Raw genomic sequence first — 15,761 nt, 5'->3', positions numbered from 1 at the left:
TCTCCCCATGAGCACCTCACCTCTTGAGATTAAGCTCTGCATTCCCACCTTCGGCACCAACTTTATTTCAGTGCTTGTGTCCTTGGGAGGAGACATATCTGGGCCCCAGATCCTAGGGAGCTCCATGAAGAGCCGATGTTGGGTGAAAAATCATCTCCACGTCCCTCATAGTGAGAGCCATTCCAGCGAACGTCTGTATCAGTCACGGGGCCGGGTCCATGGTGACCAGTCACATAGGGATGGCCGGCAGGCGCCCACTGGCTGGCTCCAGGAACCACCCAGCAGTACTCAGGCTGAGCCCGGGCAGCTGGCCAGGTTTGGGCCTGCGTTAGGAGGGGTCTGAGAGCCACCCCTAAAGACCACCACTGGCTGGAGGCAGAGCACAGATGAGGGTGACCTGGTTATATAGGGAGGCCAGCAAGCACCCACTGGCTGACTCCAGAAACCGCCCAGTGGCGCCCAGGCTGCTGACTCTGCAGCCTCAGGCAGGTTGCTGCTCCTCTCTGGTTCTCTGTCCCTCCCTGCCCGCCACCCGGCTCACTCATCTGCAGCAGAAGGGTCGGACCAGGGTCTGCCCACCTTGCATTATGTGGCCCGCATAAAGGTGGGGGCGGAGAGGGGCAGAGGGGATGGGGCAGAGCTCAGCTGCCCCAGGGTCAGAACCTCCCCTCTGAGATGGCACTCTGCTGCTACTTCCCACCCCGGCTCTCTGATAGGGCCACAATGAGGGGGACTGGTTTTGGTCTCCGGAGCAACTGTATGACATCACTCAGCTAAGATGCCAGCCATGCCACAGGGCCTGTCCCATGCTCAGTAAGTGTTCAGTGGTGGGAGGCCAGCTCCATCAATCGTCCAGGAGCCCCCCAGCCTGCTCATCTTGGAAGCGGGGGGCGCTCACCCCTGCCTTTGGCTGGTCCCCCCTCCTCTCAGGCTGTGACTTCCTCTGGATGGGTGGGAGGCCCTGGGGTGGGGAGTGGGACTCAGTCCTGAGCAGCAGGAGACTGGAAGGTCCCCTCCCACCCTGTTGCTGGTGGGCATCTAGGCTGTCTCGGAGCCTGGTTCCAAAGCAGGCTGGTTGGGTTTGAGGGTCCAAGGGGTGCCTTCAAACAAGCTGAGAGCTTCCTAATAACCTCTGGTGTGGCCCCGGGCCCAGGAATCCCGCTGGTGGGCCGCTGGAAGCCAGGTCTCCTCAAGGTTTGTGCTTCTTATCTGTGAAGAAGAGCCTCCGGAGCTTGTCAGGCTGCAAGGAAGGACAGGATGCTGGAGCCTGGGTCCCGGGACAGGGCAGGGAGAGCCAGGCTCAGAGGGTCCCTCCACAGGGACTAGGAGCTGGGGCCCAAGGCCAGAGAAAGGCCAGGTTGGAATGCAGATACTAATTGCTCCACAGCCCCTCACAGCACCAGAAACTCCAGCCCTCTGGTTGGGATGAAGAACTCGCTCGCTCTCACCCCCTTTCCTTCACTGGGTCTCCGGAGGTCCCCACCCCAGCCCTCTCTGCCTCAGCCACGCCCTAGATAGGATGGGAGGGTGGTGTATGTGGTGCCTTCAGCACCCAGAAGGACTAGGCAGCCGGAGGAGGAGCAGACGGGGGATGTGGCTTATGTAGTTCTTAGAAGGACTGTCCACAGGCAGGATCTGTGGTCCTGGGAGTCAGGACCTCAGAGGCTGTCTTGAACCAGGGGAGTTCCCTGTCCTGGGGTAAGTGGGTACAACCCTGCCCCGAGGGAGGAGCTGGCAGAGCTTCTGGTGAAGGCCTTTCATCTGCGATCTCAGGGTTTCACTGTTTAGGCTGGGAGAGGAGGTCTGCGCATGCTGGAGGTCTGAGGCTGCCGCCTTGGAGGGGGGCTCGCCTGGCTCGTCGGCTGCAGGTACAGGCAAGTACACTGGTGTGAACCCTTGGGAGGGTTCCTCTGCCTCCCTGGGAGCTCTGACTCGCCTCCCTCCATCCTCCTGGTCTTTGCCCCCCCCCCCCCTTTCTCCTTTCTTAGTCAGAAACCCCCAGGAATAACAGTTATCTATTGGCAGCTGTCTCTGGGCTGTATCCTGAGCACACGGGGATGGCTAGCATCATCTCCTGGGCAGCCACCCCTGGACACAGCACAGGACCAGCCCATTTTACAGATGAGGAAATGGAGCTAGATCCTGGGTAGATGCTAAATAAGAGTACAGGATGCCCAGCTAAGTTTGAACTTCAGATAAATAAGGAATAATACAGTACTGGTAACTATGCTAAAAAACATTACTCATTGTTTATCTGAAATTCAGATTAACTGGGTGTGTTGTATTTTATCTTGCTGAATCTGGTGATCTTAGTTGCATGGGAAACTATTTTGCCCAAAGCCACATGGGTAGGGAGTGCCTGAGCCATGGAAAGGGACAAGGCAAGTCAAACCTGGAGCCAGGGTCCTTGTCCACCTCTCTGAGGCTCTGAGACCCCTGCAGTGGCAGGAGTCCTGCCCCAGAGAAAGACTTCAGAAGGGCCTGAAAGTTCCCATCTTACATCCTAACCTCTGCCTCTCCCACCTTCTCCAAGCAGAAGTCAGGGCTGGGAAGTTCTGGGTGTGGTGCTGACCTGACCCACCCGTGTTTGAGGGCCACAGGTTCCCTCCTTCACCAGAAGCTCCCTGCGGGCTGGCAGCCACCCCGCCCCACCCTGGAGCCCACCTTGTGTGTCTGTCCAGCCTCCTTGCTCCTGGCTGCTTGGATTTGTGTGTCCGTCCAGCCTCCTTGCTCCTGGCTGCTTGCTCCTGGGATTTGTTCATAGGTGTGTCTGGGCTCTGGGAGCTCTGGGACCCCCGAGATCCTCTCATAACCACAGTCCATGAACCCTGAAAGCTTGCTGTATGTGGGGCTCATCCCAGGGTAGGGGGTCCTGGCTGGGCCCCCCCAGCAGACTGCAATCTGCTCATAGGCACTGCCGCCTTCCCTGCGTGGCACATCCCTGGCATCCTCAGGGAGGTCTTCTGTCCAGATGGACTCGTAGGTGTCTGCACAACTGCTCTGGGAGCAGGGCTGGGCCCCACAGCTCAGTTTTGAAGACCCCTGGCTCCAGGTAGCCCCTGAGGATCCTGAGGCCTCAGAGCTGGAAGGCAGGAGGCGGCCCCAAGAAGTGGGAGACACTCTAGGGCCCTGGTCTGGGCTCACCCCAGACAGGGCAGGTCCTGGGCCATCAGGCTTGTTCTGGCTTCCATCTGAAAGTCTCCTCGGGGCCTCCTTGCCTGGAGAACAGGCCTGGCTGCCACCTGGAACTGGCCCCTGCCAGCCGGATACATCCGTGCCCAGGCCTAGCCGGGCCTGGTTCATCTTTCTCAGGTCTGCATAGATGATGTTGTTGGAGCCTCCAAAAGAGTTGCTCAGATGGGAAGCTCTCCTCTCCGGGAGCGGGGGCGCCTTGACAGGGGCCTGGAGAGAGGGACAGAACTTCTGAAAGATTACCCTGCCACCAGGCTGCCCTCAGCTAAAATGAAGCTCGCTCAGAGAAGCTGAGGACCTTGGCCTTGGACTCATTTACCTGACTGTTATGTACAGGGGTTGGTGGACATTCAGGGTCCCTGCCAGCTTCATGTTCTAGGACTCCTGAGTATGGTCCTTACATTGGCATTCAAGGTCAGGGGTCATGAGCTCTGTCTCCCACCGGAGATCATCCTGTCCTGCTCCTCTCTCCCCTGCCCCCCAGGGAGACCCCTGCATTCACCCACTTACTGCTCCCTTCACCTTCAGAATGGGCTACCCTCAAGTCCATCAATTGTGTAATTATTCAACAAATATTTAGTAAGAACTGTGTAGACACTGTCCCAGGTGCCAAGGGCTTCATAATGAGCAAGACCACCTCTCGGAAGTTTACATTCTAACCTGGAGATGGGCAACATACTACTCTTGTTTTTGTTTAATGTGGCTGATGTAATACATGATATAATAGCATGCATGCTCAGTCACTCAGTCGTGTCTGACTCTCTGCAACCCTATGGACTGTAGTCCACCAGGCTTCTCTGCCTATCACAGCAAGAATACTGGAGTGGGCTGCCATAGCCTTCTCCAGAGGATCTTCCCGACCCAGGGATCGAACCCGCATCTCTTGTGTCTCCTGCATTGGCAGGCGGATTCTTTACCTCTGAGCCACCTGGGAAGCACCCCCATATAATAGTGTATCACAAGATAATATACTGTCAGCTCATGATCGGTACCATGAAGAAGAACAAAGCTGAGGAATGGGATCTGGACAATGGCAGGTGGGAGATGGGATATTTTCCACAGTTTAGGCGGTCCTTTCTGAGGAGAGGGCATCTAAGCAGAGAATGGCATGCAGCGAGGGTAGCAGCCATGTGGGCATCTGGTGGGAAGAGTATTCCAGGCAGTGGGTCAGCAAGTGCAAAGGCCCTGAGGTGGGAACAAGGCTGGCGTGTTTAAGGAAGATCCAAAGGTGAGTGAGGTTAGAGAAAAGTGAAGGAGGAGGAGAGGGAGCAGGGCCCCTGAGGAGGCCCTTGTGAACCCTGGTGAAGCTTTCAGATTTTATTTTAAACCAGAGGAGAAGCCCTTGACATTCTGTGATCTGATATATATTAAAAAAAAAATAAGTCTCCGTGAGTCCCTCCTGCAAAGGCGCTACGGACAATAAAGTATTGACTCACAGGCACCCCACTCTATAGTTTACAAAGGGATTTTTTCAGACATTGTATATCCATTCCCTCATTCAAGCCTCAATGGAACCTCAGGATTGGTAAACTGAGACTCAGAGAGGTTATGTGACTTGACCAAAGTCACTCAGACAGAAAGGCCAAGCCAGGGTTTGAACCAAATCCAGGTAGCAGAGGCAGGCATGGGTGAACCACTGGGTGATTCCAAACTGGGCCACTCCTCTCCCAGAGGGCCTGGGAGTCGGCCTCCACAGCCTGAGGGGCTGGCTGGGGTGGCCGCTCCAGGCCTGACTGTGGGCGTGGCAGCCACATTCCTGGTCTAGCAACCCTGACCCTCAGTGGCCCAGAATCCTTCTCACCTCCATGCTTTCTTCCTCGGAGAGATTCCAGGGACTTGCATCCAGGCTCCTCCTTTTGTGGAGGAAGGAGACCTGGTGCTTTGGAGAGGCAGGGGGGCTGCTGGCCTTCTCTGGTGGGTATTCCAGGCTAGGATCAGTTTGATGGAGGCCCAGGGTGATGGCGTCATAGAGATCATTGTCCTCCATCTGGGGGTGGTGGAGACACAGCAAGTGTGTGGTCATACACCCCTGGTTGGCCTCTAGCCTCCTGCCAGAGACTGCTGGCCAGAGCCAGAAACATCCCCACCAGGTCCCAGACCTCGGCTAGAACGCTGTCTCCTTCTCCCAGGACCCTGCACTGAGTGCCCGTGGGTGGGAGGAAATAGAGAAGGCAAAGAAAGGCATGTGGTCCAGTGGTGGACACCCCTGGCCTGGGTACTCTGCCCCATCCCCCACCCCACCCCCAAGGAAGAGGGGTACCTACCCGGGGGCAGGCAGCAGACAGGGTCTCCCCGAAGGGCTCAAACTGCACCTCCTGGTAATGGTGCACGAGTTCCGCCAGGGTGCCGTGGCTCTGGGTGTCCCCTGAGATGAGGTAGCGCCGGTTTCGGAGCTGATTGATGACAAAATGCCGGCAGCGGTCACTGCCCCTGCAACACAAGGACAACCGGCAGCTCTGTCTTGGCCCAGGGCCGGAGCTGACCCGGGGCCACGCTGCCCTCTGGGGCCTTGACGTGCCCCTCTGGAAAGTAGGACCTGACATCCAACAAGCCCAGCCTTGCAGGTGATGGGGAGCTAGGGAGTGGGGTTTCAACCCACCCCCCCCACCTCCCCATCATCCCCCCCACCCCCCTTCCCCTGCAGCATCAGTCAGGCAGGAAAAGGCAGGGGAAATGAAGAACTCAGCTTGGGGCTTGGATGCAAAATGTAAAGGGATGACACAAATTCAGTAATCAGGACAACTAATAATGCAATTATTTTAGAAAGTCAAAATTAATACCAAAATATCCATGATAAGTAAAACCTCTGTCTCAAAGATGAGGTCCAACCCCACACTTGCACAGCTCGGCCTCACTCCTCTCACCTGAATTCTGGCCAGGTGGAAAAGATGGAATTCCAGCTTCCATCTCCCCCAGCCTGTAAAGTCCCACCCTCTTCATTTTCCCTTTTTATGGGAGAGTATTGGGCTTCCCTGGTGGCTCAGTGGTAAAGAATCTGCCTGCCAATGCAGGAGACTGCAGGTTCAATCCCTGGATGGGGAAGATCCCCAGAGGAGGAAACAGCAACCCACTCCAGTATTCTTGCCTGGGAAATCCCATGGTCAGAGGAGCCTGGCGGGGTTGCATGGGGTCCCAAAAATGTCTGTGGGCTCACAAAGAGGCAGACACGAATTAGTAACTAAACAATAAGGGTAAAGCACACATCCTGATTGTGCCGCTCAATGTATTTCCCATGTAACCACCACCTAGAGGAAAACAGACAATATTTCCAGCTCCCCAGAAGATTCCCTTAATGGCCCCTTCCAGAGTAGCCATCACCCTGACTCCCATCGTCACAGAACAGTTTTACTCATTATGGAAATTCACATAAATAGAATCATATTTTTTTTCATGTCCATGTAGAATTAGCTTTTTTTCCCTCACTGATAGGTAGTATTCCATTTAATTTAAATATCCACAATGTATCCATTCTGCTGATGGACATTTAGGTTATTTCCACATCTGGGCTGTTATAAATGAAGTTACTCTGAACATTCTTGTACATGGCTTTTTGCTGAATATATGTATTCACTACTATTGAGACTATCCCAGGACGGAGAGTTGGTGGGTCTGGGATACCCTTATGCTTAGCTTTGGTAGAGTATGCCAAATTGCTTTCTAAACTCATTGCCAAGTATGAGAGCTACAGTTGCTCTGTGTCTTCACAAACTGTTTCGTAGCCTCCTTCTACTATAACCAGCAGTTGACTGTGGCTTTAGTTTCTATTTCCCTGATCACTAAAGCTGCTGAACTGTCCTTTTTGGGTACCTCTGTTTTGCCTGTGTTGTCTTTGTCTTACCGATTTGCAAGAGTTTTTCGTATATTCTTGATATGAATCCTTTATTAGGTGTGTGTATTACAATACAAAACCTCTCCGGCACTGTGGCTTGTCCTTTTATTCACAGAATGGTATCTTTTGATTAAAAAGAGTTCTCAATTTTAAGAAACTCAATTGTTAAGCTTCTCTGTCAGTACTTTGGGGTCTTATTTGAGAAATCTTTGCCTACCACAAGACCACAAAAAATGTTTCCCATGTTTTCCTTTATAAGCGTATTGTTTTGCTGTTCTCAATTGAGTCTATGATCCATCTAGAATTATTTAAATTTTGTGTATGATGTGAGGTAGGGGTCATTTTTTTTCCTTTGGATATCCAATTGCTCCCACACCACTTATTGAAAAGACCAGCCTACCCTCATCCCTCAGCCCTGAACTACAGTGGACATTTGTTGCAAATCAGGTAAACCAAATGTGGACATTTGTTGCAAATCAGGTAAACAAAATGTCGGGGGCTGTTTCTGGATTTGTTGGTCTATTTGTGTATCTGCGAGGAACCCTACTTTTATCTCTTTAATGAGTTGGCATTCTACCCAAGATCATGTTTGAATAATAACAATTAAAAAAAAAGGCCTGATGCTGAAAGGACATTGAAAACTGCTGAGTTTGTATATTTCAAACGGAGAAGGCAATGGCACCTCACTCCAGTACTCTCGCCTGGAAAATCCCATGGATGGAGGAGCCTGGTGGGCTGCTGTCTATGGGGTCACATGAGTCGGACACGACTGAAGTGATTTGGCAGCAGCAGCAGCAACAAGTAACATTTATTTATTTACTATGTTCTGGACACTGTACCAGCACTTTTAAAGGTCTAAACTCATCAAACCCATTCAACAATTCTATGAAGTAAATACTGCAATATTACCATTCTACAGATGAGGAAACATGGGTGCAGAGAGGCCAAGGAATTTGCTCAAGGTCAGGATTTGAACTGGGACAGTCAGAACAGATGATAATTTTGAATCTGAATCTGAGACCTTTGAGAGTTTCCCTGGAGCCCCAGCCTGCCTCCCTCCCTAACTGGGGGTTGGTGGCAGGGGGAACTTCTTTCTTTTTCTGCCTCCCCCCTCGAAACCTACTCTTGGGTCAGGCTCTGACATCACCACCTCTGACTTCATCCTGCCTATCCCGTCTCCTCGTCTCTAGGACCACTGCCTTACGCTAGTCTAGATTTTATCATCGAGCCCAGACCTCACCCCTCTGTGGTCCTCACTGCCCCCACACCTCCAGTATCTGTCTTGAGTCCTCCTTCCATAGGCTGCCTGCAGGTTCCTTGCAAAACCTAAGTTTGACCCGATGACCGGTCATTGTCTACGGACATAGCCCAGCATCCAAGGCTATCCTGAGCGGCCCCCTGCCCTCCTCCCCAGGCACTGCTCCACTGGGACCACGCATCCCTCCACACCCAGCAACTGTGGGGTCCCCAACACCTTAGTCTGCCTTGTCTCCCTTCTTTTGCACATGCAGTTTAATCTACTGGAAATGCCTTCCAGAATCCCAATCACACCTCCTCTCCTGCCCAGCAAGTTGCTTTCTTCCTTCTATCCTGGACTCAAAGTTCACCTCTGTGAACCTTCCCCAGTCTTCCATCAGGAGGAGGTTCTCCCCCGCCCACCCCTCTGACTCACCCCCTTGAAGGCAGAGGCTCCTAGTGGCCGGCACTGCTCAGAATGCCTGATGGACATGGTTGGATGAGTGAGGGAGTCAGAGAGTGAGGGCCTGGGGAAATCCCAGCAGTGTGGGCTGGTGGAGATTCGGAGTTTATTTGCAAGGCTGGCTTATGGGAACCAGAGCCTGCCTGCCTGCCCTTTGCAGAGGGCTTCCTCTCTTACCTGTAGGACAAGATGTAGCCGGTGGCCCGGTCACTGAGGCGGATGAGGAAGGAGCCAAGAGCTTTGTCCCTGAGCAGCTGCTCTGTCTGCCTGGGCAGAGGACATGCCATTAGCCAGGGCTGGGTCCCCCCAATAGCAGCAGGAGTAGCCTAAGTCAGACCCGCCTCAGAGTCCCTGCCAGCCATGCCCCAGACCCAGAGCAGAGACCTCCAGACCTTTATAGAGAAATCCCTCAGAACTTTGGCTGGTTCTGTGGCCTGTCTGGGCTCAGTCAAGCAAATTCAAGACTCAGTCTGGCGCTGGGTTGGAGTCCTGAAGTCACGTACATTGCCCCACTTACAGCCTCACCAGTGGGCGCAATAGCCACTGCCCCTTTCCACCTGAATGGCCCTATAGCAAGAAGGATTCCATATAGCTGGGGATTTTCAGTTGTGTGGATCCTTGCCTCAGGGCTGCTGTGCACAGCAATGTGTACAATTGCTGCACAATTGTGCAGGATGTGTACTGCACAAGAGTTTCTGCAGGGAGAAGGTGCTATGATATCTGGAGCCTGACCATGATAGCAACTCTTAGGTTCTCATCTTCCTCCCTTGCACATCCCCTTCAACCCCAGGCAGCTATGGATACTGCTAAATAATGCCAAGTATTCTGGAGGCATGGTAGAAAATTCCAGCTGTCTTCTGATTTGGCAGTACATAGACCAAATAGTTCCTCACCCACTTATTCACCAAATACTGAGTGCCTGCTCTATGCAGGATCAGCTACAAATTTTGCAGAGTTCAGTACTAAATGAAAACCTGGAGCCTCTCAGTAAAAAAGAATTTCAACATGGGGACTGCAGTGTATTCAGCCAAGGATAGGGCCCTTCTGAGCAAAGGGCCCCGTGTTATAACACGAGTTGATGCCGGTGAAGCTGGCCCTGGTTCAGTTCTAAGTGCTGGGCTGAGAGGACCCAAAGGCTGGCCGCATCCGTCATTCCTTCAGCAAGTGCTTTGGCAGCTTGGAGACCCACCCCAATCAGAAAGCCAGCCCCCACATTTTGGCGTTTATTCCTAGAGTAACTGTATATCCAGGGTTGCCTGGGACAGTTCCCACTTAAAACAGGTCTCCTAGTAAATTCTCCACTTACTGATAGTGTTCTGGTTTGGATGCTAAATGAAACAGCACCCCTAGTAATTCATCAAGGTATTCAGAGCTGGTCTGAATGCATTCTGATCCGGCCTGCTGCCCCCACCCCCCTGCCTCTGTTTTTCTGGCAACCTGGCAGCCCCAGCAAACTCATAGTGGGGGGCCAATGCCTTCACCCACCTTACCCACAGAAGCAGCCGTCAGAGAACTTGGTGCTCCTAAGTCTGCTTCCCCACCCACCACCTCCTGGGGTCCCTGTCTCCCCCATGGAGAAGGCAGGGACCAATCTGGTCCCAGACCATTTTTTCGGCCCTGAGGGGCTATCGGCCACGCTGGGTGTGTGGACAGGGGCAGCCTTACTTGCGGGTGATGAATCCGTGAAACCAGGGGGGCAGGGCTCCGTTCTGCAGAATGAGGGGGGCTTGCGTCTCCATGAACCAGCTCAGGGCCAGCTCCTGCAGCTCAGCCAGGGCCTGTCTGTCCCCAGCCCCCTTGGGCCCCTTGCCCAGGCTGAGCTGCCTGAGGTGGGCCTCCATTCTGGCGAGCACTGAGGTGGAAGCCGAGCCCAGACCACCCGCACGCCTCTATATCTGTGTGCGCCTGATGGATTGACGCCTCATTTGCCTGAGTCCATGCCCTCTCCAACCGCCCACGGCACACAGGAGCCCCATTGTCACCTCTGACAATGTGTGGACTGGTTCCCCTCTCTGATGCTCTGAGGCGGGGCACCTTGGCTGGCTGGGGACACCGGGGGAGGGTCACATGAGCAGCTAGAGAGGCCTGGGGGTGGGTATCCCTGATTTCCTGGCTAGCAGATGAGGCACGGCACTGGTTTTGGCCCCTTCCCCCAACCTCCGGTCTTTGTCTCGGCTAAAGACCAGACTCTGGCTAAAGGCCAGGCACTGCCACTCTTAGCAAAGTGGGGACTTTAAATTCTACTTGTCCTTCCTTCATGGAGGCCACTTGCATTTTGGTGAAGTGCCATGCTGGTGAATTCCTCCTTCCACTCAAGCTTTACTGTCGACTGTGTGCCACATACTTGTGGGCCCTGGGAATAAAGCAGTAATCCAAAGAGCATTTTGCCTTGCAGCACATACATTCTAGTGGAAGGACACAGGCAATAGACAAATACATATGCAGAATATGGCGTCAAGTATAACAAGCGCTCCAAGAAAGAGAGCAAGAAGATGAATGGGTGTGTTATTTAGCTGGGGGGTCAGGGTTGGGGGAAGGCTTGTCCAGAGGTGCCACCGGAGCAGCAAAGGAGGAGGCCAGGCTGGTGGCCGGGGAAAAGATGCTGCTCCCAGAAGAGAGAAAAGCAAGTGCAAAGACTTTGAAGTGGGCCTCTGCTCTCTGATCCCCTAGCAGGGCTGCCATGAGGCCTCCGAGAGGAAGCAGTGAACCAGGTAGGGCCCAGGATATTAGTTCATGCAAACATCCCTGAACTTTTAACACGCTTCTGAGTTTCATAGCAGAAATCCAGGCTTGGGTGATGGGGAGACAGGGGATGTTGCAGACAACCAGCCCCAAGGATCTGGGTTCGAATCATTACACTGGCAAGGGCCTGAAGGCAGTTACTAAGTGGCTGCAGATAGCTCAGTTTTTTCATCTGTAGAATGGGAATGATTTTTTAAAAGCTACTTTCTAGACTCTAGGCCCATTATGACAACTAAATGAGATAGCACAATGGTTAAGAATAAGTTCAGTTGCCCAGTTGTGTCCAACTCTTTGTGACCCATGGACTGTAGCACACCAGCTTGCTCAAACTCATGTCCATTGTGTCGGTGATGCCATCCAACTGTTTCATCCTCTGTCATCCCCTTCTCCTCCTGCCTTCAATCTTTCCCAGCATCAGGGTCTTTTCAAATGAGTCAGTTCTTTGCATCAAGTGGCCAAAGTATTGGCGCTTCAGCTTTAGCATCAGTCCTTCCAATGAATATTCAGGACTGATTTCCTTTAGGATTGCCTGGTTGGATCTCCTTGCAGTCCAAGGGACTTTCAAGCGTCTTCTCCAACACCACAGTTCAAAAGCATCAATTCTTCAGCACTCAGCTTTCTTTATAGTCCAACTCTCACATCCATACATACTGGAAAAACCATAGCTTTCTCTAGGTGGACCTTTGTTGGCAAAGTAATGTCTCTGCTTTTTAATATGCTGTCTAGGTTTGTCATAGCTTTTCTCCCAAGGAGCAAGCATCTTTTAATTTCATGGCTGCAGTCACCATCTGCAGTGATTTTGGAGCCCAAGAAAACAAACTCTCTCACTGTTTCCATTGTTTCTCCATCCATTTGCTATGTAGTGATGGGGCCAGATGCCATGATCTTCATTTTCTGAATATTGAGTTTTAAGCCAGTTTTTTCACTCTCCTCTTTCACTTTCACTTTGCTTAAGAATGAGGAAATGAATGTATAAACTCAGAAACTGGTAGAACTGGCCGATAACAATAGAAGTTAGGATAGTGTTTGCCTTGGGGAGTATATGATAAGGAAGGGATGAAGGGCTGTCGGGTGGTGATCATGTTTTATTTCGTGATCTGGGTGGTGTGTTAGGTAAATGTATTCACTTTGTGAAAATTCATTGAGCTCTGGGCTCATGACCTATGGATTTTTTTAATGTATATGTTCTACTTCAACAAAACAGCTCACTTACTAAAAAATGAGGATGCTGCAGTCATTTTTCCTTGGTTCCAATCCCAGCTGACCAGCTATGGAACCTTGAGGAAATGACTTAATTTTTCTGGCCTTCAGTGTCGTCATCTTTGAAACAGGGACAAGAACATGACCTGTTGTTTGGAAGGTAAGATGAGTTATGTCCTTAGAACAGAGTTTGGAACACAAGCTATTAGGATCAGCTCTGATGATGATGTAATAACCCTAAAATACAGTGGGCCCTCCCATTGGTAATTATTTTCATTGTTACTATTATTATTACAACTTCATCACTGTCACCTCAAATCAAGATAAAGTGATAGATGGCAAGTATGTAATACATACAACTTAGAGGAAAGGCCAGGGCATGACACACACCTGCAACCTCTACCTGAACAGCTTATTCCCTGTCTCTGAAACTCATTTCTCACATCTGTGAACAGGGCTGCAAGGCATCTACTTGCCTCACCTGTCGATGGAGTGAGCTATGGGATGCTCTTCACATGGGATAGACCCACAGGCACACAGCAAGGATCCCCAGGGTCAGCTACTGGGAACACCACTTTTATAAACAATTTCCAGCCTTGACAGAGAAGAGTCAACTCCAGCCAAGGGATCCTGGAGGGATTCATGTGCTTGTGAAACTGTCTTCCGGTCACAGCTGTAAGCCAAGGATACACTGGGGTAACAATGGAAATCACAGGCCCAAACTGGCAAGGACTGGAATTTCCTAAATTGAGGTGGGGGAGGAACAGGGGTGGATTACATCTTTATCTTCCCCAATCTCTAACTGAAATTCAGCATTTCCTTCCATGACGAGTGCAGAGAACAAACCTTGTTAGTGTTCATAGAACTTGTGACTTTGTCACCAATGGAAATTACAGATATTCTCATACCATGTTATAGCTGTGGCAGACATCTTCAGATATTGATTTTGTTCACCATTACCTCAAAATAACTAAGCCCAATGCCGGATCTTGTTCTTTAACGTGCTAACAAAGAAGCACACTGTATTACTACATCACAGATTTTTGAATAACTTTATTTCAATATGATTGATTTCCATTGTGATTCTATGTATTTATTTCATGCATTTAAAAATATTATTCTGAGAAAAAGTTCATGAACTTCATCAGATACCAGAGAGGTCCAAGGCCCAAAAAAGGCCAAGGAAGCTGGGGTTAGACCCAGAGTTGGTTTGCTGCCAACAACAAAGTCCTGGAAGTATTCAAATACAAAGAAATGTTTCTGTAATTTTCCATGAGGTGTTATCTCTCCAGCTCCCTCTTAGGTGGGGTACTTTTATGAGCAGAACTTGGCCATTTGCATAAGATGACAAAGGTTTTGTATAGGGGAAGGGGGAGCCCAGGATGGCTGTGGGCCAGATATGAAGATTCCAAAGGCAGGCAAATAAAGGGGAGTCTATTTTTACACTCAGAGGAAATGGGGGTGAGGAGCGGGTGAGGCCAGGTTTGGGGACATCAAGTGAGCTCTGTGAAAGATTGAGGGGTTGGCTGTCCCTGAAGGCACTCCATAACCCACTGTTCAGTTCATGGCTGTGCTCACCTGCTGGGGGCTGGGCCCTGGGACAGAGAGAAGACTCCAGAGCGCCCACCCTGCTTCTCCATCCCTGGGTGCTCAGAGGTGCAGGAAGGGGAACTGAGAAGATTCAGGCTCTTGCAGCCAGACTAAGCAACTTACAATCCTGGTTCCCCCATTTGCTTGCTTGGTGACTTTGAGGGAGGTACCTAATCTCCGTGTGTCTCAGTTTCTCATCAGTAAAAATGAAAGGGATAAAAAGTACGCATAAAAAGTACGCACCTAGTAGGGTTTGGGGATCCAGTGAGCTGATCCGACGTGGAGGAGAGGCTGGGAGGCACAGTGCATATGCAATAATCATCAGCCCCAGCTCCAAGTCATCTCCCCACTGGGAAGTCCCCAGAATTCTCTGTCTGTCTCATCAAAACTTCCTTATCCTGGGTTCTCCATCAAGGCCATGCTTCTGCTGTAGAACAAATAGATGGTAACTGATTATCCAGTAAACTACTCTCCTGAGGGTGCTCAGTCCGCTGTGCCTTCTCAGGCAGAAAGCTCTCAGACTTCTCCAGAAAGATGCTCAGAGGCAGCGTCTTTCCAGTCCTTTGGACTGAGGCTAAGTATGGCCAGCACCCCAGCACTGCTGCTTCCACTCCTGCGTCGCTGAGCCTGTGCTGTGGGAACCCAGCACACGGCCAAGTGCTGCTGGCAGCCCGCCTCCATGCAGGATGCCAAAGGGGGCTTCTCAGTAACTTTAGTCATAGGTTTGTTTTAGTTTATGAACACTGCATTCTGGTGTCCCTTAGTTGGTTATTCCGTTAGAATTTGTTTCACAATAGTAGGGAGTGCAGAATGAACGACCCTATTTCTTTTCTTCTCAGACTGTCTTATTCTCCACTGTATTCTGTGCCTGGAACCATGTTTGGCATAGTTAGGTGCTCCATAGGTGTATTTTAAATTACCATCCAAATGTGTAATATATCCACATGGTTTTTTAAAAATAAAAAGTGTAATACTTACCTGGTGGTCCACTGGCTGGGACTCCGCCTGCCAATGCAGGCAGGTTCCATCGCTGGTCTAGGAAGATTCCACATGCTGAGGGGTAACTAAGCCCACGTATCACAACCACTAAGGCCATGTGCTTTAGAGACCATGCTCTGCAACAAAAGAAGCCACCACAACAAAAAGCCCACACTGCAATTAGAGAGTAGCCCCCATTGCAACCAGAGAAAGCCTACACGCAGCAACAAAGACCCAGTGCAGCCAAAAACAAAAATAAACAAATAAATAATAAAAAGTATAAAAAAGATATCCCTAAAAACCTTCTTCCTCCAGGCATTAAACCCCCATCCACCCAGTGCCATCTCATTCCCACAAAAAAACCACTCTTATTCATTTTTTGAATGTTCTTTCGGGGTTTCTTTATGCATATTCAAGTAAATATGTATATTCTTATTTTCCTCCCTTTGTTATATAAGGGTGGAATCCTATGCAGTGTCCTGCACTTTGTTTTGTAAAACTCTTTAGTAATAGATCTTAGAGTTCCTTCCA

General features: G+C 50.9%; 1 protein-coding gene across 1 annotated transcript; it reads right to left on the bottom strand.

Annotated features, from left to right (window-relative positions):
• SH2D7 (SH2 domain containing 7) lies at nucleotides 46–10,572 on the bottom strand. Its single transcript, XM_005695184.2, has 6 exons — nucleotides 10,386–10,572; nucleotides 8,898–8,987; nucleotides 5,457–5,622; nucleotides 4,994–5,179; nucleotides 2,665–3,402; nucleotides 46–1,240 (listed from the first exon to the last, which is right to left on the bottom strand). The coding sequence occupies exons 1-6, from the start codon at nucleotides 10,559–10,561 to the stop codon at nucleotides 1,190–1,192; spliced, it is 1,407 nt and encodes a 468-aa protein (XP_005695241.2). The 5' UTR covers nucleotides 10,562–10,572; the 3' UTR covers nucleotides 46–1,189.

Source organism: Capra hircus, chromosome 21, assembly GCF_001704415.2.
Source record: "Capra hircus breed San Clemente chromosome 21, ASM170441v1, whole genome shotgun sequence".
Taxonomy (NCBI): domain Eukaryota; kingdom Metazoa; phylum Chordata; class Mammalia; order Artiodactyla; family Bovidae; genus Capra; species Capra hircus.
The sequence above is the reverse complement of the archived record's forward strand: the minus strand, read 5'-3'. Positions and strand labels throughout refer to the sequence as shown.